At 44.5% G+C, this 24,931-nt stretch overlaps 1 protein-coding gene across 1 annotated transcript in view; it reads left to right on the top strand.

The window, feature by feature from the left end:
- Positions 1–605: 605 nt before the first annotated feature.
- LOC135214871 (dnaJ homolog subfamily C member 2-like) overlaps positions 606–24,931 on the top strand; it is an 89,781-nt gene continuing 65,455 nt past the window's right edge. Inside the window, exons 1-2 of the mRNA XM_064249291.1 lie at positions 606–763; positions 5,203–5,390. Coding sequence (XP_064105361.1) covers positions 700–763; positions 5,203–5,390 — 252 coding nt within the window. The 5' untranslated portion in view covers positions 606–699. The remainder of the gene's footprint in view (positions 764–5,202; positions 5,391–24,931) is intronic.

The raw sequence follows: 24,931 nt of genomic DNA, 5'->3' as shown, positions 1-24,931 counted from the left end.
TTCTTAAAGGACCAGAACGTTGCTATATAACAATGAAAGGCACATACAGTGCTTACCGAGGAAATAGTTAGCTATGGAAATAACATTTTCCAGTGGTACTTACGGAGAATTTTCATGAAGTTGTTACATATGCCACTTGATTATAAACTCAACATTAGCCCCTATCTGGTTTTCGATTTTGTTTCATTGTTAGTTGTCTCCTTTTTGTCATGTAGGCTACTCGAGTTTGCCTACTGCATGCTATAGCTACGCTTGATTACTCGATGCCTGAGTGCTTGCAAGAGAATTTTGTGGAAAAAGATCCGAGTATCCAACAATCTGTTATTGTCACTTTGAAATTCTGTAATAGATTATGTATGATATTACTACTTATAGTAGCCTACTATTACCGATTCAAAAAATAGAACGTTTAAAATGACGTATGCTTGTTATTGCCACTTTGAAATTCTGAAATAGATTATGTATGATATTTCTACTTATAGTACTATTGTCGATTAAAAAATAGAACGTTTAAATGACGTATGCGGACCAAATTTTGTGAAGGAAAAAACGTATACCCGTTTTCTGTGAATATTTTTAGGGCCATATGGAAGGAATTGTTCCTGAGTCTTCCCTGACATCCACCTTCTTGCAGCATCGTGTTGAGTCTAGTCTAACATGAAACGTAAATAAAAGGTGAAAAACTCAACGTAAATAAGTATGACAGTCGAAATGGAAAGCGAAGATTCAAATATCACAATTACTATCAAGAGACGTCTCACACGTAAGTACTATTGGAATATCCCCACCCGCCGTTTAATTATAGGATAATATCGACCTTGGTTAAAGGAGACCGATGGCCATGTACCTACCTACTACTAGTACTCGGGTTGGAAGAAGCCTGACCGAGACAATTTTTCCTTTTCCATGGCCAGCTCCTGTTACCGTTGGGTAGCACAGGTCGTTTGGAATAGGGTTAGGCCACTAGCAAAGAATCCGTAGCCCTTTGTATTAAGTAGCCCAGTAGCTTATGTACTTTGCTCCTCCGTATTGCCGGGTACTAGCCTAGGTAGGTAGCCTACTTGAAAGCTGCTTGTTATGACACCCTTATTCATTTTTGGCCGAATACATAAACCTTATATTTTTCTAATTGGCCATTTAGTGGGATGGTAGTGTGGTTTAGCCTATCCTGTGCATAGGGTAAAACATCAAAGCAGGCCACGCAAGCCAGCTACCATCAGTGCAAGCCACCCTCCGAAAAAGTACATTATAACGCGTCCTGACACCCGAGATGGGCATCAGTCGCGACTTGTTGTTGGTGAGAAACGGAGCTAAAGACCTCTACTCTCCTTTCGAAGTAAGTATTTTCCCCAAAGTTAGAAATTAAGGCCAAATTTTAAGATTTAAACAGATTTAAACAGAGGGTACTGAAAATGGCGCCCACGGCAGTGGAAATCTCACCAAAACGCTTTAGAAATTTTTACTTACAACTAAAAATGTTTCGAAGATTGACGCCATCTCGATGTTTACGGAGTAGCTTGTGTCAATAAACTAACCATTTCCTGTGATAAATCCGCACACACTTGTACCCACAGACGCTGGAGCACTTTTATCACAACAATCGAAACACGATTTCTCATCAACAACAAGCCAGGCGTAAACAGCTGTTGGGGTAGAAGATGACGAGAAGCGTTCTCTTGGCTAATTTTTTAAATAAGTAGTAAAACATCAATATTTTACATATTTATGATGATTAATTTGAAAATATTCGTTATTGAAAAAGTAACTCGCCTCTGACTCAAATTTAAGTAATTATTTTTCTGAATTAGAACGTTCTTTTCAAGTTCTGTATTATGACGTCCACGACATCTTGACTTTCGTACCTATTGTAAATAATTGCTATACTCAACTGTCATTGCAGAACAGTTTACCAGTTATTCGTGCAGATTGTTATCAGCTATACATGTAATTGTTATAATCGTAATGCGCATATATATCTTTATTATTTACTTTTTGGATATATGAAGATGTTTACTGCTGGATTATCGCCGTAGTGTGACGCAATCGTTTTCGTCCATGGGCTCTGTCTGTTTTCGCACCATAAGAAATTATGGGGCGAATTTGCAATGACCAGAAAGTCGTTAAAAGAGGAAAGTTAGCATTGAGGGGCATATGTTTTGACTGAGAAAAATACAAATTTATTCAATAGCTAGCTTGTAAAAAATACTTGGTTATAAAAAACTTGATTGACAAAACTAAGCAGCATGTCTACTATGGGTTTCAGAGACAGTGCAAGCACGTTTTTGGGCAATACCTATTTCTGTAACGAACACTCGTAAAACAGAACGAGATTTTGCTATAGTGCATTACACCCAGTGCCGTAATTTATAAGGGTATCGTGAATCACTAATCGTAAAGAATAACGACACTTGTCCTTGTACCAAGAGACAAAAACTCCATTATGCAGAAATGGATACGAACACGCGTATAAAGCTCCACCTACCCTCTCTACCCCCCCCACCCCCCCCTCCACCGCCATCCCTTTTCTTCTTCGTTCCTCCGCCTTCCTTTCTCTCTCTCTCTGTTGCCATTCGGTATGTGTTGACCCTCCAAACTGGGTATAAGACTACACACAAAACGTTGAAATTGGTGAAATTAGGCTATGTATTGGAAGTATATATACATAAATATTAAAGCAAGAATTTTATCATTATTGCATTACTATGACAACTAGAATTCATGGAAACAGTTTATAATAATGGAACGGCGTATGTGTGAAGCCTCCACTAATGTGGCAACGATGATTTTGCCATTCTTAGCATGCAAACATTAAAGCATGCAAACATTAAAGGTTACATTTATTTCTGGCATACGATTATTTAAGAAATTCAAAATACTAATAAATACTGAAATCAATGAAAGTGCTAGCAAAAACAAAAAAGCAAAAAAAAAAAAAAAAACGTAGTCGTACCTCTATGCACTTTTCCGTATTCGTTCCTTTGTGGTTTTCGGCAGCCAGATGTACGAAAACGTTAGAAACATTTGATTTATCTACGTTAGAAATATCTGTAATTTTTCGGGTAATTTGGTTGCTAAAAAGGGATAATATACATGAATTAAATCAAAATTTTTAAATAACAATGTAAATTTAAACTAAATAACGAGTAAAGTAAACAGTTTAGGGAATAAAACTTTGCAGTTTCGTCGTCTGTCGTCGTCTGTCGTCGTCTGCTGTTTGTAATTGTGTTTATGGCGCGCGCTTAGAAACCAGGAACAGCAACGGGTTTAAAGTGCAATGTGGAGTGAACTGAGACCAAAATGTGTATAATAACAATCAAATAAGCACTGTGGAGTTTCAGTTGTGATGGCAGTAAGGATAAAAACCGCCGATTACAAGGTAAGAATGAATTCAGTTCCAACCATAACCAACCCCGGGAATAACAAGTTTCATACTTTCACTAATATAGGCAACAAAATGTTGTTTTATTGTGCTGATTACAACTGCAATCTTGAGGTAAGATCAATAAACGTTACATACATACGCTAACAGTGTTCAAACAATGAGTGCTGGGAAGGCTGGGGAAAGATGGTGTCCGTCACTGATGAGAAACCGTCCATGAAAAACGTAGCCGCCATATTGGATTTCAAAACTGCCTTGAAAACATATTTTACGAAGAGCTCACATGCTTATTTTAGTTCGTATGGGGCTTTCATATATCACAATATGTTGACGAAACTTCAGTCTTTTAAAAGGTATGCTTAGAGTTGCAATTGTATTCATGTTTCACCAATTAAATATCGAGTGAATAAGACCCGTCCACCGTGATGAGGGTTGGCCTGAACTGATGTTGTTTCCCCCTATCTGAACGTAGTTTGTATGCAAACCCCAAAACCAACTTATGCTACTATTGATAGGAATTTAAAAATCCTCAAAACCTACCTAGTTGCACGAGTCGTCCAAGGGAGAAACAAATCCACAGTTATGTATAAATGTACATATATTTAAATCTAAAACTATAAGGATAGGGTAGACTAGGGTACTTATCCGCGGCGGCCTAGACTATGGCAGTTGCGGTTTTTCTAGGGTAAAAGACCGCATGGTACAGGGGTGGACCATGTACGATCAATGTGTACAACCCCAAGAAAAGTACATTATAATGCGTCCTGACACCGGAGTAGAGGTCTTTAGCTCCATTTCTCACCAACAACAAGTCGCGTCTGATGCCCATCTCCGATGTCAGGACGCGTTATAATGTACTTTTTTTGGGGTTGTACACATTGATCGTACATGGTCCACCCCTGTACCATGCAGTTTTTTACCCTATGCAGTTTTACCTACTGAACAAGAATTTTAAATAATATTTATTCAGACAACTGTAATTAAACCCTTGGGGCCAGTACTAAACACGCCGAAATACATTGGACGCCCCAATCCCTAGTGGATGTCGTATCCGCGGTTACGTTCCTTGCAGTCCGTGCGGACTGCTTCTGTAGAAATACCAAGGATAGCTTTCGGGAATCTGTTTCATTCTCCTTGATAAGGCGAACCAAACAGATTCCCGAAAGCTATCCTTAAAGTAGGTAGCTGTTGCATTTAGTAGGTATGTGGGACAAGTAGCATTACAGTTATTTAGCTTAGGTATAGCCTTATGTTAGGCTAAGAGTGCACAGCACTATAATTTGATTGTCCTTATTGTAGCCTGATTAAAAGTATGGTAAATGTAAAGGAGACAGTGTCAGTCAGGAAGATATCCTTTATTGATTCAATTTTTTTCCAATCAGTGTAGAAAGGGCTAGTACCTGTATAATGCAGTAGAGGTAAGACATTTGAGAAATTTAAGGAGATGATGTGAAATTTGCTGTCTGTTCTCAAATATTTTTCTTTCCATCCTGCAAGGAGGTGGTGCTAAATGCACAGTCCCTTGGAGCTAAACTGTTGATATCATAAGGGTTTATTTATGTTTCTATGAAGAACTGTTTTTAAGACATTTTTATAAGTTCTCAGTGCATAAAGAAAAGGCAAATCAAGATTAAGCATGGACAGCAGGAGATACATGGGAGGATTCTGAAGAAGAAATAAAGATTATCCTTAAGCTAAAGCAAGAATGGGAGAACAGAAACTGTAAAACCTTTGAAGAAATTAGATGAAAATGTAGAATCCTAAGAACGGTACTGGAATGTGCAATTTTTATTAAAAGAATTTTCAATTTCCCTCTTTTTCAGCTTTGATACAGGTAGAAGTTGAGCCAGTTGGTCGCTGGTTCCATGCATATGAAGCTCGAAGGTTACGTGGTCACCTCATATCCTCAGCTGGTGAGAGTGAAGATGAAAGTGAAGAAGAAGAAGCTCCAGAGGTAGAGATTGAAGATGATATACAATACCTTAGATCCCTTAATCCAGCTGAATGGAAGGTAAGACCTAAATTAACTTTAGTCACAGGCATATCAATACACCATATTCATTTATATTGAAGGGGACTATTTTCAACAGAATGTATATTTGTAGAAATAATGCACCTTGATTTTTGTAAAAAAATTTTCTTAAGTGAAATTTTTTTAAAAAAAGAAGGAGTAGTTCATCATGTACATTAAAATTTGTATGTCAATATTTCTTTTCTGGGTTAGACAGAAATTTGTCATTCTTGTATTTTGTGATTTTAGTCATTTCTTTTATATATCACTTTCAAGTTGGTAGGAAGCGGGATACAAAGAACTTTTGTTAAGTTCAGTTTTTTTTTTTTTTTTTTTTTTTTTTTTTTTTTTGAGGGAAATGACTGTATAACCCTTTTTCACTTATATAAACTACCGGTGGTACATATAGCTGTCGTCTCCTGACGTCACGGCAGAATTTGAAATTCGCGGTAGCGCTAATGGTTTGACAGGTGATCCCTCTACTCCCGCCCTCTACCGGGTACCGGGAACCATTCCAACAATAAATCAGAAGTTTCCTGCCGTCGGAACCGGTAACACGGTTCCTCTGCTGGTTGGAATTTGGAATTGATCATCTTGGTTTTCTCCTTTTGGTGATGTACCTTGAGTTTACTGATCTTTTTGCTAGCGCTATAGTTATTTTGGTTTTGATATTGTTGTCCTTTTAGGAATATTTTGAATTCTTCACGATGTCTGACACCGGCTCTGTTCAGTATAGGGTGTGTAGTAGTGGTGTAAGACTAGACTTCTAAAGCTTCACTTGATCCTCATTCTACTTGTGTTAGTTGTAGGGACGTGAATGTTCTTTTGAGAATACGTGTGAAGAATGTAAGTCTCTAACATCTCAGGAGTGGAAGGCACTGGGAAAGTATATGAGAAAGTTAGAAAAAGATAGAATCAGAAAGGCTTCACAGAGATCTTCTAAGTTAGTGAGTAGCCAGGATATTCCTCTGAATTCTATTAATCCTGTTCCTATTAACCCCGTAGTGGTTGCTCCTGCCCTCGAATCTGTATCTCCCGATCCCGATCCCGTGTCAGTATTACGAGCCGATATGGACTCGAAATTTGTCTCTTTCCTCACCACTATGCAGAAAATGGGTGAGACAGTGCAAGAAGTGGTAGTTAAGTGTGAATAAATTACTTAGTGCAAGTGTAGTGGAGGAGGTGGTTGTTCGGCCCGTTCGTTCTCCTAGGTCTAGGCCCCTGTCAAACTCCCCAGATCCTGGGAGGAGGCATGCCGAAAACCGAAGGGAGGCGAGCGGGACCTGCTCCCGAGCAGCCGCCCCTCAAGCAATCCTGTAGCCGTATCCCAGGATGCTGTCGCTCACCATTGGAAAGGTGTTGCGAGAAGTGTTTTTCGTCAAGTGACTCTAGTTCAGATGTTTCCTCTTATAGAGGTTGGCGTAATAAGACTTCTAGACCGCTGAAAAGGTCGCGCGATGTTTCGCCTGCTGCGGTTCCCAAGAAGGTGGCGGCTGCCGAACCTTCTTGTAGTTTTTGGGAGGAGCCTGAAGCTTTTTCTCGGCGGTTTCGATTTATCGCCCTTCCTCATCATAGAGTGGAGAAGCCGAACACGCACACTCCTTCGGAGCCTTCTCCAGAGCCTCCTCAAGCGATAACTCCTGCGGCTCCAGACGTGTTTGTGGATCATCCTTCTACACCTCCCGCGCCTTCTACGTCGGTGGATCCTCAACCTTCGGTGTTTGAACAGATGAATGCCAAGTTAGGCAGTATCTTGGAGCTTTTTGGCAAGTCTCTTTCGTCCCCGAATGCGCTCCCGACCGCCTTACATCTTCCGCAGACTACTGTGCAGTCCTCTTCGCAGGCTCCTTTGCAGTCGCCTCTTCAGGCTCAGACTCTCCATGTGACTCCTCTTCAGACGCCACTTTCAGGCGCCTGGTCGGACTCCTTTCCTGACTCCGTCTATGGCGCCACGTCAGGCTCTCGCTCGAGCGCCAGCGCGGCCGCCAGCTCAGCCGCCAACGCAGCCGCCAGCTCAGCCGCCCGGATACGTCTCAGTACAGGCTCAGACGTCTTCTCCTGCTTTCTCACACCCTCCTCGGACGCGTCAGGGTGCGACTTCGCCGAACAGGATTCCTCTTCCGATGGAATGTTCGCCAGTTTCGTCGAAGGAAGCTTCGGAGTTGGAGGAAGAAAAGAGAAGGACTTACAGAAAAAGACAAGCATTTGTCGGGGTATAAACTCCTTTTACGATCCTTCTGTTGACAACTTTGGAGATTCTTTTGCGCCTTCCGTTCCAGTTTCTCCTAGTTCGCAGTGGAAAAAGGACAGTAAGCCTTGACTCCTTCGTCCTCGTTCACGCGTCTCGTCCTCGTCGATTTCGGCTTAAGAAAGCTATCAAGAAAGTTAACGCTTGGCTTTTGGAGAAGAGGGAACAGGGGAAAAATGTTTTTGTCTTCCCCCTTCGAGACTTTCGTCAAGGAGCCGTGTCTGGTATGACACTGGAGAAGTTTTTTCCCTGGGTGTGACTGCCTCCGCTCAGGGAGACTTTTCTAGTCTCGTGGACTCTTCCCCGCAGAGCAGCCCTTAATACTGCTAAGATTTTCTTTTCAACAAATGAACTGGAGCATCTTTGCAAGAGTGTTTTCCGTGTTTTCGAAGTTGTTAGCTTCCTGGATTGGTCCATTGCTTCGCTGGCCAGGAAAGTCAAGTCATTTGGACTTTCGGAGGAGCAATTGAAGGATTTTGCCTCGGTACTGGATTGTATCGATAAAGGCATCTGTGATGGAGCTTCGGAGCTCGCTGCCATTTTCGCCTCTGGAGTGTTGAAGAAGAGACAGCTTTGGTGCTCCTTCTTGTCGAAAGGGTTTCATCGAACCAGAAAGTCTGCCTTGCTCTTCTCTCCTTTGGACAAGAAACACCTATTTCCGCAAGAGATTGTGAGCGAGATCGCTCAATCTTTAACACAGAAAGCGACCCAGGATCTTTTAACACAGTCAGTGAAGAAGCCCAGGAAGATAGCTCCGGTTCTTTCTGCTTCTCGGAGTGCTCCCTCCACGGAAGCTCCTAAACCATTTCGAGGGAGAGCTCCCGTTCGATCTTCCTCCAGGTTTCGTGGAGAGTAGAGCCTCTTCTAAAACCACTCCCTCTTCCATCAAAAAGTAGGCCCGTAGTACTCCACACAGCAGTAGGAGCCAGATTACACCTTTTCTGGCAGACCTGGTTTCATCTCGGAGCGGATCCTTGACGGTCCAGGTCCTGAAGGAAGGATACACCATTCCGTTCATCAAGCACCCCCTTCTCACAGAATTTCCTGTGAATTTGTCAGCCTACTCGGAGAACTCCGAAAATTTGCTGCCCTCCATCAAGAAGTTCTCGCCTTACTGGCAAAGAGGGCCATAGAGTTAGTGGACTCTCCGCAGGAACCAGGATTTTACAATCGCCTTTTCCTGGTAAAGAAGGCCACGGGGGGTTGGAGAGGGCCGTGTTGGACGTCAGTGCCCTGAACGTCTTTGTCCTGAAGACGAAGTTTTCTATGGAAACGACCAATCGGTATTAGCAGCTCTTCATCCTGGAGATTGGATGGTTTCCATAGACCTTCGGGACGCTTATTTTCATATTCCGATTCATTCGGAATCGAGAAGATTCCTGAGATTCGTGTTCCAGGGCCGCATTTATCAGTTCAGGGCCCTCTGCTTCGGCCTGTCGACAGCTCCACAAGTGTTCACCAGAGTTCTGTCGTCAGTAGCAAAGTGGCTTCATCTAGACGGGATACGAATATCCATGTATCTAGACGATTGGCTTCTCAGGGCAAGGTCCAGACAGAAGTGTGTGGAGGACCTACAAAAGACTTTAAGGATGACGGAAAGCTAGGTTTGTTAGTAAACAAAGAAAAGTCATGTCTCACTCCTTCTCAGGAGATAGTTTATTTAGGAGTGAGACTGAATTCAGTTCTTTTTCAGGCTTTTCCGTCTCGCCAAAGGATCGACTCTTGCCTGAACAAAATAGACGAATTTCTCGTCAGACAAACTTGCTCGGCGAATCAGTTGGATGAGCCTTTTAGGAACCTTGGCTTCAATAGAGCAATTTGTAAGTTCTGGGCAGGCTCAACATGAGACCACTTCAATTTTACTTGAAGCAGAAGTGGCAAAGGAAGAAGTTCCCAGACTCCTTCGTGTTCCCCATCTCGGAAGGAATCAAACAGGACCTACTTTGGTGGAAATCAGAAGGAAGGCTAGAGGAAGGCTTGTCTCTAAGCCAGTTGAGCCCCAACCTTACTCTTTTGTCAGACGCATCGGACAAAGGGTGGGGAGCTACTCTGGGGAGAAAGGAAGTGTCGGGTCTTTGGCAGATTCATCAGAAAAGCTGGCACATAAATCTAAAAGAGTTGAAGGCGATTCATTTGGCTCTAATGCACTTCAAGACAGAGGTAAGAGGGAAAGTAGTGCTGGTTCAAGCAGACAACACCACGGCTCTCTCTTACATAAAAAAACAGGGGGGGGACACACTCGTTCTCTCTGTGCGAGGCGGCGAGAGACCTACTCATTTGGGCGAAAGAGAACAAGGTTGTCTTGAGCACAAGATTTATTCAAGGCTCGAAGAATGTAAAGGCAGACATTCTCAGCAGGAGAGGACAAGTCCTCTCCACAGAGTGGACATTACATCCTCAAATATGCAAGAAGCTTTGGGGGATTTGGGGATGTCCTCAGTTGGATCTCTTCGCCACAAACAAGACAGCTCGTCTACCACTGTATTGCTCCCCAGTTCCAGACGAGGAGGCGTTTACAGTGGATGCCATGCTTCTGGACTGGTCAAATCTGGATCTGTATGCCTTTCCACCTTTCAAAATGCTAAGATTAGTTCTGGCAAAGTTCAGAGGTCATCAGAACGTCAGGATGACTCTGATAGCCCCCTTTTGGCCGGCCAGGGAATGGTTTCCGGATATACTACTGCTGTTGACGGACTTTCCAAGAGAGTTACCGTTAAGAAGGATCTACTCAGACAGCCCCACTTTCTGAGGTTCCATCACAACTTGTCCGCTCTTCGACTAGTCGCCTTCAGACTGTCGAGCATCTCCTCAGAAAGAGAGGATTTTCAAAGAGAGCTTCAAGGGCTATTGCTAGACCAGAAGAGAATCCTCTGATCGAGTGTACCAAGCTAAGTGGGTCCAATTCAGAGCTTGGTGCAAAGAAGAAGGAATTTCGTCTAAGACCTCTATAGCTCAGTTAGCTAACTTCCTTCTTTTTCTTCGTGAGAAGAAGAAGCTTTCTACCCAGACGATTAGGGGTTATAGAGCTATGTTGTCTTCTGTGTCCAGACATCGAGGATTAGACATTTCTAATAATCAAGACCTCTCAGACCTGATTCGTTCCTTTGATACGACCAAGACAAAGGAGTCAAGAACAGTAGCCTTGGTGAACCTGGATGTAGTTCTTAAATGGCTGATGTCAGATAGATTCGAACCGATCTCCTCTAGTTCTTTTAGAGATCTGACCAGGAAGACCCTTTTTCTTTGTGCTTTAGCATCAGCTAGAAGAATCCAGTGAGCTGCATGCTATTGATAAGAGAGTTGGATTTGCTAAGGGCAATGCCATTTGCTCATCAATGCTGGGGTTTTTGGCTAAGAATGAAAATCCCTCACGGCCTTGCCTCGTTCTTTCTCTATAAAGAACATTTCGGAGTTAGTGGGGCCTAATGAGCCTGAATGTCTTCTCTGTCCAGTGAGAGCACTTAGACATTATGTGCAAAGGACCAAAGGTATAAGAGGTAAGAGTGATAACCTGTGGTGTTCAGTGAAAGATCCTTCTCGTCCTCTTTCTAAAAATGCGCTCTCCTTCTTTTTAAGGAGTTTGATTTCTGAGGCACACGGACAATGTCAGGACTCAGATATCAAAGTGTTTAAAGTCAAAGCTCATGAAATTAGAGCAGTGTCTACGTCTATGGCCTTTAGACGTAATCTGTCCTTTGAAGACATTATTAAATCTACATTAATTGGAGAAGCAATTCTGTCTTCGCATCTCATTATCTGACAGATTTGCAAACCACATATGAAAATTGCAGTACATTGGGGCCATTCATTGTGACTGACACGGTATTGGGTGAGGGAGAGAAGGATGTATCCCATCCTCACTAACTTTTCTCCTTGATTATGTTTTTTGTATTTTTAAGGTTGTCTGAAGATACAGGGAGTTTTTTGAGTATCTTTCAGTCTTTTAATGTCTGGTGTATTTCTTAAACGGTTGTGGTGATCCCTCGTTTTTCATTGTATTTTGTGGTGATTTGTACTGCGCCCTGAGCAGGGGCATTATAGTCTTGTCCGTTACGGTCACGTCCTCAACGGCAAGTACTTATTATTGTGTCCGACGCACGGATCCATATATCCTGTCGGTACATAAAGGCCAGCAGACTACAGAGGCAGTAACCACTGAGTCCCGCGGTTCTTTAAGGTAAGGAACCTATATCTTCGGATAATTCCAACAGTTATTTTGAGCTGCCATTGTCCCACCACCTAAATGTGTCAATCAGCTATATGTAACCACCGGGTAAGTTATATAAGTGAAAATGAAACATTTTTATAATAATATAAAGTTTCACTTATACTTACCCAGTGGTTACATAACGAAGCCCGCATCCTCCCCTCATATGGACAGGTAGGCATGAAACTTCTGATTTATTGTTGGAATGGTTCCCGGTACCCGGTAGAGGGCGGGAGTAGAGGGATCACCTGTCAAACCATTAGCGCTACCGCGAATTTCAAAGTCTGCCGTGACGTCAGGAGACGACAGCTATATGTAACCACGGGTAAGTATAAGTGAAACTTTATATTATTATAAAAATGTCATTTTAGCATGACATTACTGGCAGGTATATATATAGCTATCCTCTTGACGCACTGGGCAGAATTTCAAAACCTCCGGCAACCGCTAGTACACTGGTAGTTCAGGTGATGGCCACCCCGCTCCCGTGGCGCTGGTACTTGGAACTATTCCCGTTTTCCTCAGATTTTCTCTGCCAGCCGAACCGGCAACATCGTTGTTGGTTCTCTGTTAGAATTTCCTGCCGTTATCTGACTTTTGGATATTGGTATCGTATTCACGAAGTTAGAGTGGCAATCGCATTTTGTTTGGACCTTGTTTAGTATGTTCTGATTCAGGAAGTATGTTTAGAGTTTGTGTGAAAGAAGGGTGTAAGGTGAGACTGCCGAAATCATCGGTAGATCCACTACTATTTGTAAGAAGTGTCGGGAGTTTGTATGTACGTGGGACAATAGGTGCAATGAATGTCAGTGTCTGAATGAGAAAGAGTGGAAGGCTCTTATGAAGTATGTGGAGAGATTAGAAAAAGATCGGGTTAGAAGATCTGTATCTAGGAGTGAAAGATCGGGATCTTCGAGTAAAACCTTGGATGAATCTTTGCATGTGTCTTCTCAGCTATCACATGTAGATGTAGCACCTTCCCCCCAGGTTCTCCTGCTCCAGTTGCTGTATCTGGAGGATACTAACTGATCCAAAACAAATATGTTGAAAAGTGTTCGCTGCCCTTGCGTCCATGGGAGACCAATTAAACGATTAACAGACAAAGTGGAAGTGTTTGGTGACAGTGTTGTGGAGGGGGCGCCTGATCGTCTCTCTCGTGCTCCTAGACCGAGACCTCTGTCAAGCTCCCAGACCCAAAGGGAGAAGGCAATGTCGACAGTCGAAGGGAGGCGAGAGGGGTTGACTTGCGATCAGTCGTCCCTTCAGGCAGTCCTGTTGATAAGTCCCAGGGCTGCTGCAGTACGCCATAGAAAAGGCGATACTGGGAAGTGCCGTTATTCTTCGGATAGTTCAGCCTCGGAAGGAGTAGGCGGTTCGCGGAAGTATCGCGTCCTCTCAAGAGGTCATAACTTTCCGTCCTCTTACAGGAGGAAAGGGCTTTCGACCAAGAAGGGTGGAGTAGCCCTGAGATTTTTCATCGGAGGATGAAGAGATGATCCCTATCAAAAGGAAGAGGATTTCACGTCAGTTGGAAGTTCGCTCGCCTCTTCGTGTTAGCCCGGTGTGTCTCGATCTCCTCATCAGGTGAGTCTCGTAAGGAGGCGGAAACGAAGGAGGTGCTGCGGGACATGCAGCAGAGATTGGCAGTGATTGTTCAATCATGGGAGAAGCCCGAACAACCTTCGGTTAGACGTAAGGACTCGTCTCTCCCGGTTAAGTCCTCCAAGAGGACGCAGGACGTACAACGCGATCCAGGACGCAGTGAGGCCCTTAAGAAGGACGAAGTACAGGGACGCCAGGTACGCAAGAGGAGAAGTTGATGGACGCATGGTGGACGCATACGTTCAGGAGGACGCAGGACGCAGGCGGCAGCAAGTCAAAACATTGTCTCGACAAGGAAGAGAGGAGTTTTATAGGGAGTCAGTGCCGCATTCGCTTTCTAAACAGGAGCTGCATAAGGACTCTGAATTGGAGAGTCAGCAGGATCTTGGTTTTCAAGATATTTCTTCGCAGGAGGAAGAATTTGCGGAGAGTGCGGAAGAGGACAAGACGGAAGCTCCTTCTTCGGACTACAGAAGGCTAACAGAGTGCCTTCTTTCTTGTTTGAAGGAGATTTTCAACCTTCAGGCCCGCCATCGCCTTTGTCGCAATTTTCGAAGACGAAGACAGCCAAGAAATCGTCGTTTTTTTGAAAATACTTTGTCCATTTCGGCCAAGAAAGCCCTTCAACGCGTAAATGAGTGGTTTGAAGGAGAAGAAAGAGTCGGGGAAGACTTCTTTTGTATTTCCTCCGGCCAAGTTGGCTTCGAGTCTGGTGTTTGGTATGCTACGGGGGAAAGTCTTGGCCTGGGAGTGCCTGCCTCCTCCCAGGGAGACTTTTCCAACATAGTGGATAGCTCCCGTAGACATGCTTTGCATTCAGCCAAAGTGTGGTGGACTTCGTCGGAGTTCGACCATTTACTCAAAGGTATCTTTAGGACCTTTGAGGTTTTGGGGGTTTAATTTTCTTGACTGGTCGTTGGGGGCCCTGGCTCGAACTTCGGAGATGGAAGAGTCGTCAGTATCCGAGTTGTCGAGAGTATTATGTCCTGTATGGATAAAGCCTTGAGAGATGGAGCTAATGAATTGGCTTCAATTTTTACAGCAGGCGTCTTGAAGAAAAGACATCTCTTATGCTCGTTCGCTGCTAAAGGAGTGTCGAACGCGCAAAAGTCGGAGTTTGTGTTCTCTCCTCTGTCGGACAGCTCTTCCCGCAAGAGATCATTAAGGACATATCTCTCTCCCTCACTCAGAAGGCGACTCAAGATCTTCTTACGTCATCGGTAAGGAAGTATTTACCTTCTAAGGTCATGAATAAGACTACGAAGGATACGAAGACAGCACAGCAGCCCTTTCGGGGTAGGACTTTCGCTCGACCAGCATTTAGAGGGAAAAGAGTTCCAACCAAAAGAGGGGCCAAAACTTCAACCAAACAATGAGTCAGAAGTCCTCCAGACTTGTGTGGGGGCCAGACTTTTAGACTTCTGGGAAAGTCTGGCAAAGCAAAGGAGCGGATCCTTGGTCCGTAAAGGTAGCGAAGGAAGGGTACAAGATTCCCTTTCTCAAGAAACCACCTCTCGCTACAGCTCCGAGAGCCCTAGGGGCTCATTACATCGATTTAGAGAAGAGAGAGGCTCTTTGGCATCAGGTCGTCACCATGATAGAAAAGGGGGCAATAGAACCGGTTCTGGATCACGAATCCCCAGGGTTTTACAACCGTCTGTTTCTAGTACCGAAATCATCAGGAAGTTGGAGGCCGGTACTGGACGTAAGCCAGCTAAACTTGTTCGTAGAAAAAGACCAAGTTTACGATGGAGAACGACGCCTTAGTACTGGCAGCGGTACGACCAGGGGACTGGATGGTAACACTGGACCTTCAGAATGCGTACTTCCATATTCCAATTCATCCAAGGTCCAGGAATATTTGAGATTCGGTGATCCAGGGAAGGATTTATCAATTCAAAGCCCTGTGTTTCGGGCTGTGCACGGCGCCTCAAATTTTTTACAAGAATGATGTCGAATGTGGCGAAGTGGCTCATTTGGCAGGAGTCAGAGTCTCTCTCTACCTCGACGATTGGCTCATAAGAAGCACAATCAAACCAGCAATGTCTGGAGGACACGGACGTAAGAACATTGGAATTAACTCAGCAACTGGGTCTGATGGTTGAAGCCTGGAAAAGTCACGATTGATCCCCTCTCAGGAACTAGTTTATTTGGGGATTCTGATATCCTCAGTGACTTTTCGGGCTTTTCCGTCACCCGAAAGGCAGACCATGTGTATACGGAAAGTGCAAGAATTCCTAATGAAAGACCAATGCTCAGCGAGAGAGTGGATGAGCTGCTGGGGACACTCTCTTCGTTAGAGCGGTTCATTTCACTAGGGAGACTTCACATGAGGCCCTTACAGTTCTTTCTGAACGAAGTCTGGCCAAGAAGATCGCAACCAGATTCCTTCCGGTTTCCAATTCCTTCGAAGATAAGGAGGAACTAAAGTGTGGCTAGTTCCGGAGAGGTTGTCAGAGGGTACGTCACTCCAGCAGAGGAACCCAGACCGATATTATTTTTCCGACGCGTCAGACGCAGGCTGGGGAGCGACGCTGGGCCCTCGGGAGGAGTCAGGCCTTTGGAGCGAAGAAGAAAAGGCATGGCACATAAACAGGAAGGAACTGATGGCGATCTTCTTGGCTATGAAAGCGTTCAGAACCGTGGATCAGCGGCAAAGTGGTGCAGATCAACGCGGACAATACCACAGCTCTGGCATATATACGGAAACAAGGAGGAACCCACTCGTTGTCCTTTTGCAACCTGGCGAAGGAGATTCTTCTTTGGTCGCAGAGAGAAAACGTCACCCTGCTCACCAGGTTTCATTCAGGGAGAGAAGAACGTCAGGGCGGATCTGTTGAGCAGGGACGACAAGTGCTTTCCACGGAGTGGATGTTGCATCTTCAAGTATGCCAGAGACTGTGGAAGCTCTGGGGCACTCCAGTAGTGGATCTTTTCGCTACCGCAGCGACGAAGAGGGTTACCGAACTATTGTTCTCCAATCCCGGACCCTCTTGCAGTCGCAGTCGATGCCTTCCTACTAGATTGGACGGGTCTAGATGCGTACGCTTTTCTTTTCCCCCGTTCAAGATTTTAGAAAGGTAATGAAAAAATTCAGGGAAAGTCGAGAACAAGGCTGACCCTGATAGAGCCCCATACTGGCCGGCCCAAACGTGGTTCACAGAGGTACTGGAATGGACAGTAGATTCTCCGAGAAGTCTACCCACGAAGAGTAGATCTTCTCAAACAACCCCACTTCGACAGGTTCCACAAGAACACCCTCGCTCTGGGTCTGACTGCGTTCAGACTATCGAAAGACTTGTCAGAGCGGCGGGGGTTTTCTAGAGAAGCAGCGAAGGCAGTTGCAAGAGCACGAAGGCCATCGACTATCAAAGTGTACCAGTCGAAGTGGGAGAACTTCCGTAAATGGTGTAAGAATCGGAAGATTTCTTCATCCAGTACCTCTGTGACACAGATTGCAGATTTCCTGCTATACCTGAAGAAAGAACTAGGTTTGGCTAATCAGACGATTAGAGGCTATAAGTGTGTTGTCTGCAGTGTTTAGACACAGAGGTTTAAACCTGTCCAATGACGCAGATCTTAGAGATCTCCTCAGATCGTTTGATACAAAGAAGGATCGACGGTGCAGAACCCCTTCTTGGAATTTGGATGTCGTTCTCAAATTCTTGGAGACGGATAAGTTCGAACCTATGGGCAGTGCGCCTTTGCGAGAGCTAACGAAGAAAACTATCTTCTTAGTAGCCTTAGCTACAGCTAAAGGATTAGCGAGCTGCAAGCTATGACAAGCAAATAGGATGGAAGCACAACAAAGCAGTTGTTCTTTTCAACAGGAGTTCTTAGCAAAGAATGAGAATCCTTCGCATCCATGGCCAAGATCATTTGAGATTGAAGGACTGGCTGATCTGGTAGGTCAAGAACAAGAAAGGGTTCTTTGCCCAGTAAGAGCCTTACGGTTTTACGTAGAAAGAACAAGAAGCATTAGGGGAACTTCATGTTCTCTGTGGTGCTCCGTTAAAGATCCTACTAGACCTATGTCTAAAAACGCAATGGCTTTCTTTGTAAGAGAAGTCATTAAAGATGCTCATTTGCTTTGTCAGGAGGAATGCTTCGGTATAAATTAAAGTTAAAGCTCATGAGGTGAGAGCAGTAGCTACGTCCTTAGCATTCAGGAAAAATTTAGCCCTCAAGGACATTATAGATTCAACGTATTGGAGGACAAACTCTGTGTTTGCCTCTCATACCTTAGAGACGTGAAGACAACTTTTGATAATTGTCAAACGTTAGGCCCGTATGTATCCTCAGGTACAGTACTGGGCAAAGGAGTTTCAACCCCATAACCTAATAACATGCTAGGTTTTTTTATATTATTAGGTTATAGTGTTTTTATGGTTCTGAGAAGGTTAAGGACCAGCTCATCTGTTGGTTAGTGTTATTATATGTGTGTGGTTCAGGTGACTAACTTTCCTAGCATGAATGCCCGTGGTAAATGAGGGCTAGGGTTTCTCTGTCAACAAATTGGTCCACGTCCAGTTGTCAGGCCCTTATTGTTAACTTTCTCAACAAACAGGTCACGTCCTAGTTGAGAGCTACTAAGGTTTAGCAGGCTAAGAGGCAGGACCTACGAAGTCACTACCTTAGCAGGTAAGGAACATAATACATAGTTCTAAAAATTTAGTTAATTTTTGAATTATGACGATGTTGCTGTCTATGACCCACCTCCAAATGTGTCAATCAGCTATATATACCTGCCAGGTAAGTGTCATGCATAAAAATGGTATTGTTATGATACAATAAAGTTTTATGCATACTTACCTGGCAGGTATATATAATTAAATTCCCACCCTCCTCCCCTCAGGAGACGGGTTCAGAGAAATCTGAGGAAAACAAAGGGAATAGTTCCAAGTACCAGCGCCACGGGAGCGGGGTGGCCATCACCTGAACTACCAGTGTACTATGCGGTTGGCCGCGAGTTTTGAAATTCTGCCAGTGCGTCAGAGGATAAGCTATATATATACCTGCAGGTAAGTATGCATAAAACTTTATTGTATCATAACAATACCATTTTTATTTAATAAACCTGGAATCTCCAAAAGTGCAATGTGACATGCATATATAGCATTGAGATGTAGTAAATGCCTTGTTAAATATCTAAATAGTATGTCTTAATACAGTTCATCTTGTTTTACTTAACATATATAGATAGCTGCATACTCTTAATTTACTTTTACAGGATCAAGATCATTATGCAGTATTAGGTTTGAAAAAGTATCGTTGTAAGGCATCAGATGAAGATATTAAAAGAGCACGTGAGTGATATTTTTCTGTTGAACATTTGTAGACTGTAGGTTACATAGAGGCAGCTCAGCATGCTTATTACATTTCTTGGTTTGGTGGTAATATTCATTAGAATGTGGAGAGTTACTGAGTGAAATGCAATACAATACATTTGTTTTGTATACATATTCTACTTCTAGTATATAAGGCAATCTTTTTTTCTTTTTTTTCTGGAAAAAATTCATGGAAAATCAGTCTCCACCTTATTTGGTCTCGGTCAGAGTCAGTTTTATCATCTGGGCTACTAGCAGGTGGTGGGTTTTGAGATGTGGTTCTGGTAAACTGAAGTCTAGATCTCTACAAAATAATTATTGGATCACTTATGAGTTATTAGTACGTAACTGCTTTTTGTAACAATTACCTGTATAAATAGTAGCTTTTTTTTTTATACAATACGTGATGGAAACCTCAGATGTAAATGCAAACCACCATAGTGATATCTTATAAACCAAGGTAGACAGCACAGATTTAAGAGTTGTGTATTTTAATGAATTGTTATACTTGGCAACTTTCAATATTCCGTTTCCCATTACAGCAACTCAGACCTCATCCTTGCTCAACGACTATTTCTAAGGTGGATATATTTGTTAGGCTGGTCTTGTTAGAAGTGATGCATTTTGAGGATAAATCTCCCAGAGTGAATTAGTTTAAAGTACAGTTTAGTCTAAGTTGGAAAATAAATGAAATTAACTGATAAATATCTTATAAGTTTTGGTGCAGGCTGTGCAGTTTCCATTAATTTTTTATAAGCTCAGAACCCCATAGCATCTGGGAAGTGGTGGGGCTACTTATCAAGAGAGTATAAAATAAAAAAATAAATAATGTATAAAAAATGTAAAATATATGGTATATGATGGATGGTAATGTTAAGACTTTGTTTTAAAATGAATGAAAATGGTCTTATGATCGGCATTTTTATGATTTCTAAATACATTGTTCCCTGATGTATAGTAGATCTACAAAAAAGAGATTTTAAGAGTTTGAAAATTTTATACATTCAACTTCCCTGCCAGATATATACTTAGCTATAGACTCCGTCGTCTCCGACAGAATTTCAAATTTCGCGGCACACGCTACAGGTAGGTCAGGTGATCTACCGCCCTGCCCTGGGTGGCAGGACTAGGAACCATCCCCGTTTTCTAATCAGAATTCTTCTGTCGCCGGACCATCAACATTGTTGTTGGTTCCTCTCGATTAGTTTTTCTTTTTTCACCGGCAATTGATCTTCTTGACCGACTTTTTGGTGACGTATCTGGATTGTTGGATTGGCATACGCTTTGTGGACTGTTTTGTGGACTTGATTTTGGAATTTTCTTTAATAATGTCTGACTCTGGTATGGTTGTGAGACGTTGTGTGAATGTAGGCTGTAAGGTGAGGTTGCCGAAAGCTTCGGTAGACCCTCACACGGTATGCAAGAGGTGCAGGGAGTATGAATGTTCTTTTACTAATACTTGTAAGAATGTGAGAACTTGAGTGAGAACGAATGGAAGAATCTAACGAATTATTAAAAGTTAGAAAGAGAAGAGTGAGGAAGGCTTCTCATAGAAGTTTAAGTAGTTTCTAGATCTGAACTAATTCCAAGCTTGGGATCTTCCCCAAGGGTAAGTATTGCTACTTCTCCTTCCATTGCAGCCCCTTCTCTATTGCAGAACCTGTAGACCCAGCAAAAGAAACTTGCGGATCTAAAAGCAGCCTTCAAGTTGATGGAAAAAACAAAATGGCTGCCATAAAGGTAAGGCTAGTGTTTTTTTCAGTGGACAGTGATATGAGTGTCCCCAGTGTAGTGGAGGGGGCATCTGGTCGGCTCAGCAACGCTCCTAGGTCGTAGACCTCTTCCAAGCTCACATGCCCAGAGGTGAAGAAGGAATGTCGAAAGCCGAAAGGAGTTGTGGAGAATCCCCACCGATCAGGTGTCCCTTCGGCAGTTTCTGTGACACCCCAGACTGCCCAGGACCGCTATTGTAAAAGCGTCCTAAGTGAGTGTTTTCTCGTCGTCGGGATCTTCATCACCGAGACGTGATTGGAGAGATTTCAGACCGATCTCGGCCTCTCAAGAGGAGTTGGAAGCTCCGAATATTGACTCGAGCCTGAAAACTTCTCTGAGGAGTCTCCATCGGGAGTGAAGAAGGCAAGAAGAGCCATTCTTTCAACCAGAGTGAGAAGGAGGCAGGAGGTGGAGGCTATGGACTCCTCCCCTCCTCCTTCCCCTCCTCCCGAAGAGGATAAAGAGGAGGCTACAAAGAGGTTCATGATGGCGATGCAGGAACAGATTTCGTCGTTTGTAGGAGTCCTGTCAAAGGAGCCTCCTAGAAGGAAAGACACTTCCCTTCCTATTAAAAGATCCTCCAGACGGATGGAGGTATCTGCCTCCAGGATCGATACTCCTACTCGAGGTGAGGTTTCCGGTACGAACCTGGACGAAACGATCAGACGTCTGACACCGGCCAGGAGTGAGGAGTCACCCAGGAGGCAGGAGCCAAGAGCCAGGAGTGAGGAGTCAACCAGGAGGCAGGAGCCCAGAGCCAGGAGTGTAGAGGCATCCAGGCAAGAGGCAAGAGCCAGGAGGCAAGAGCCAGGAGGCAAGAGGCAGGAGGCAGGAGCCAAGAGGCAAGAGCCAGGAGCCAAGAGGCAGGAGTCAGGAGTCAGGAGGCAGGAGCCAGGAGTCAGGAGTCAGGAGCAGGAGTCGAGTCAGGAGGCAGGAGTCAGGAGTCAGGAGGCAGGAGTCAGGAGTCAGGAGGCAGGAGTCAGGAGGCAAGAGTCAAGAGCCAGGAGGCAAGAGTCGGGGACTCGTTCCTGGTGGTTATGACTCTTCTCCAAATAGGAGCTCTCTCCTTCAGAACTAGGAGGTCTTGGAAGGACTCTCCCTCCAACGTGAACTTTCTCCTTCGTCCTGATCGAGGGTTAGACAAGTTGTCTGACGACCAACCTCCTGCTAATGAGGGACTTTCTAGTTATAAAGTCTTGCCTCATTACTACTTCAAGAGTTTGGAGATTCTCTTAGTCCTGCGGCTCCTCCTTCTCCTCGTTCGCTCTTTTCGAGCTCAGCTACGACTAAATCGTCGGCCTTTTTAAAAATGAAGCCTGCGATATCAATGAAGAAGGCACTCCATTCTTTAGATCTTGGATGGACAAGAAGAAGAAGGAGTTAGGAAAGACGGTATTCTGCATGCCTCCTTCCAGATTGCACGGGAAGAGAGGTATTTGGTATGGGACAGGAGAGACTATGGGTCTTTCTTTACCTGCCTCTGCAGATGCCGACTTTTCCAATTTAGTGGAGGCCTCTAGACGTCACTCCTTAGGATCGGTCAGAGCGACGTGGAGCACTTCAGAATTGAACCACTTTCTAAAGGGACTTTTTGTCACTTTAGAGGTGTTCAATTTTCTGGATTGGTCACTCGGAGTTCTGGCCAACAAATCTAAGGATCCGGAGTTTCTGAAAAACCCAGAAATTCTCCATAGCGTGCTGTCCTGCATGGACAAGCAGTACAGGACGGTTCGGGTGAAGTGGCTTCCCTTTTTGGTGCTGGTCTCCTGAAAAGAGATCAGTGTATGGATCCCTATTATCGAAAGGGGTTTCTCCGAGCCAGAGGACTGCCTTACTGTTCGCCCCTCTATCAGATCAGCTGTTTCCTTCTCAGTTAGTGAAGGATATATCTCGCTCGCTAACTGAGAAGGCGACACAAGACCTACTAACGCAAACGTCCAAGAAAGGACGCCCGGTAGTGTCGACGGTTAAGAAGGAATCTCGTCCTCCTCAGCAGCCCTTTCGTGGAGGTGCAGCGGCTCGTCCCCCTGCCAGAAAGAAGAGCTCGGAAAAGAGAGGAAGGTCTTCATTTAGGCCCTTCAAGAAATCAAAGTGACTTGTTGCCCCTCCAAGCACCAGTGGGGCGCCAGACTCCTGAACTTTGCAGGAGTATGGGCAAAAAGGGGAGCCGACCCTTGTCAGTGTCGGTCCTCAAGAAGGGATATAATCCCCTTCGACGACAGCCCGCCCCTAACATCTACGCCTCGGGAACTGTCAGCGAGGTACAGAGACCCGTTTAATGAGAAGACTCTCCTTCAAATGGTGGAGCAAATGTGGGAAAAAGAGGCCATCGAACTTGTGCAGGATCCACACTCCCCAGGATTTTACAATCGCCTTTTTCTAGTACCAAAGGCATCGGGGGGGTGGAGGCCAGTTCTGGACGTAAGCGCTCTGAATCGCTTCGTACAGAAAAAGAAGTTTCGCATGGAAACGTCCGCCTCTGTAATGTCAGGCGCTTCGTCCAGGAGATTGGATGGTCTCTCTGGACCTGCAAGACGCATATTTCCACGTTCCCATTCACCATTTGTCAAAGGAAATATCTTCGCTTTGTGATAGGAGACAAGATCTTTCAGTTCAGGGCTCTGTGCTTCGGTCTGTCTACAGCCCCACAAGTATCACCAACTGATGGCGAATGTAGCAAGATGGCTTCACCTAGAGGGGATAAACATCTCCCTCTACTTGGACGACTGGCTGATCAGGGCCAAGTCGAAGAGTCAGTGCTTGGAGGACTTAGAAGTAACAAGGAACATGACAGATTCGCTAGGGTTGCTCGTCAACCTCGAGAAGTCACAACTGATCCCCAGCCAGAACTTGGTCTATCTGGGGATTCAGATGGATTCTCGGGGTTTTTCGGGTATATCCTTCGCGAGAAAGAATCGCTCGAGGTTTGTCGAGAATCTCGAGCTTCTTAGAGAGAAAGAACAGTCAGCGAGGGATTTCCTGAGCCTTTTAGGGACCCTGTCCTCATTGGAAAAGTTCTTCTCGCTAGGGAGACTTCACCTTCGCCCTCTTCAGTTTTTCCTCAAGAGGTGTGGAGTTGGAAGACGGGTCAACTCCTCGGACATCTTCCAACTTCCACAAGTAAGAAAAGTCATCTGAAGTGGTGGATCCCTCCGCTTCAAAAGAACGAAGGCGTATCGCTTGCTCTGCAGAACCCAGACCAAGTGTTATTTACCGACGCTTCGGAGTCGGTAGGGAGCGACGCTAGGAGCAAGGGATGTCAGGCACCTGGACAAAGGAACAGGTGTCCTGGCACATCAATTGCAAGGAACTTGTGGCCATACACCTAGCCTTAAAGTTCTTCGAAAGAGATAGTCAGAGACGGGGTGATACAGATAAACTCGGACAACACCACGGCTCTGGCTTACATACGCAAACAAGGAGGCACGCACTCTTTCTCCTCTATCAGTTGACAAGACACCTGTTAACCTGGACGGAAGAAAGAGGCATAAACTCTCTCACAGGTTTGTTCAAGGGATCAAGAATGTGAGAGCGGACAGACTGAGCAGGAGGAATCAGGTCCTTCCCACAGAATGGACTCTTCACGAAGAAGTGTGTCGAAGTCTTTGGTCCTGTGGGGGAGACCTCACATAGACCTGTTTGCGACGTTCCTCTCCAAAAGAATAGAGATCTTTTGCTCTCTAGTGGAAAGATCCGAGAGCCTTCGCCATAGACGCGTTTCTCATGGATTGGTCGGGTGTGGACGCATACGCCTTTCCCCCGTTTCAAAATCAAAATCTGGGGAAGTGCTCAGGAAGTTCGTAGCTTCGAAGAGCACGAAGTTGACACTCATAGCCCATTTTGGCCAGCCCAGGAATGGTTCACGGAGGTACTGGAGTGGATAGTGGACTTCCCCAGATCGCTTCCAAACAGACACGATCTACTCAGACAACCCCACTTCGAGAGGTTTCATCACAACCTCCCAGGTCTCGCTCTGACTGCCTTTCGACTATCGAAAGACTTGTCAGAGCGAGAGGCTTTTCTCGCAAGGCTGCGGGCTCTATCGCTAGAGCCCGCAGAGCTTCGAGAGAAGAGTATACCAGTCGAAGTGGGAAGTCTTTAGGAGGTGGTGTAAGGGTCAGAAGCTGTCCTCCTCCAGTACCTCTATATGAATATTGCCGATTTCCTCCTCTTTCTGAGAGAGGAATCACACCTATCTGTCTCGACAATAAAAGGATACCGAAGCATGCTGTCTTCAGTATTCAGGAATCGAGGCCTGGACATTTGCTAATGACAAAGATCTACACGATCTAATTAGATCTTTTGAGACTTCGAAAGCAGCTACTCCTAGAACACCTAGTTGGAATCTAGACGTGGTCCTGAAATTCCCTTCATCGGATAATTT

Source organism: Macrobrachium nipponense, chromosome 46 (genome assembly GCF_015104395.2).
Source record: "Macrobrachium nipponense isolate FS-2020 chromosome 46, ASM1510439v2, whole genome shotgun sequence".
In the NCBI taxonomy this organism is placed as follows: Eukaryota; Metazoa; Arthropoda; class Malacostraca; order Decapoda; family Palaemonidae; genus Macrobrachium; species Macrobrachium nipponense.
The sequence above is the reverse complement of the archived record's forward strand: the minus strand, read 5'-3'. Positions and strand labels throughout refer to the sequence as shown.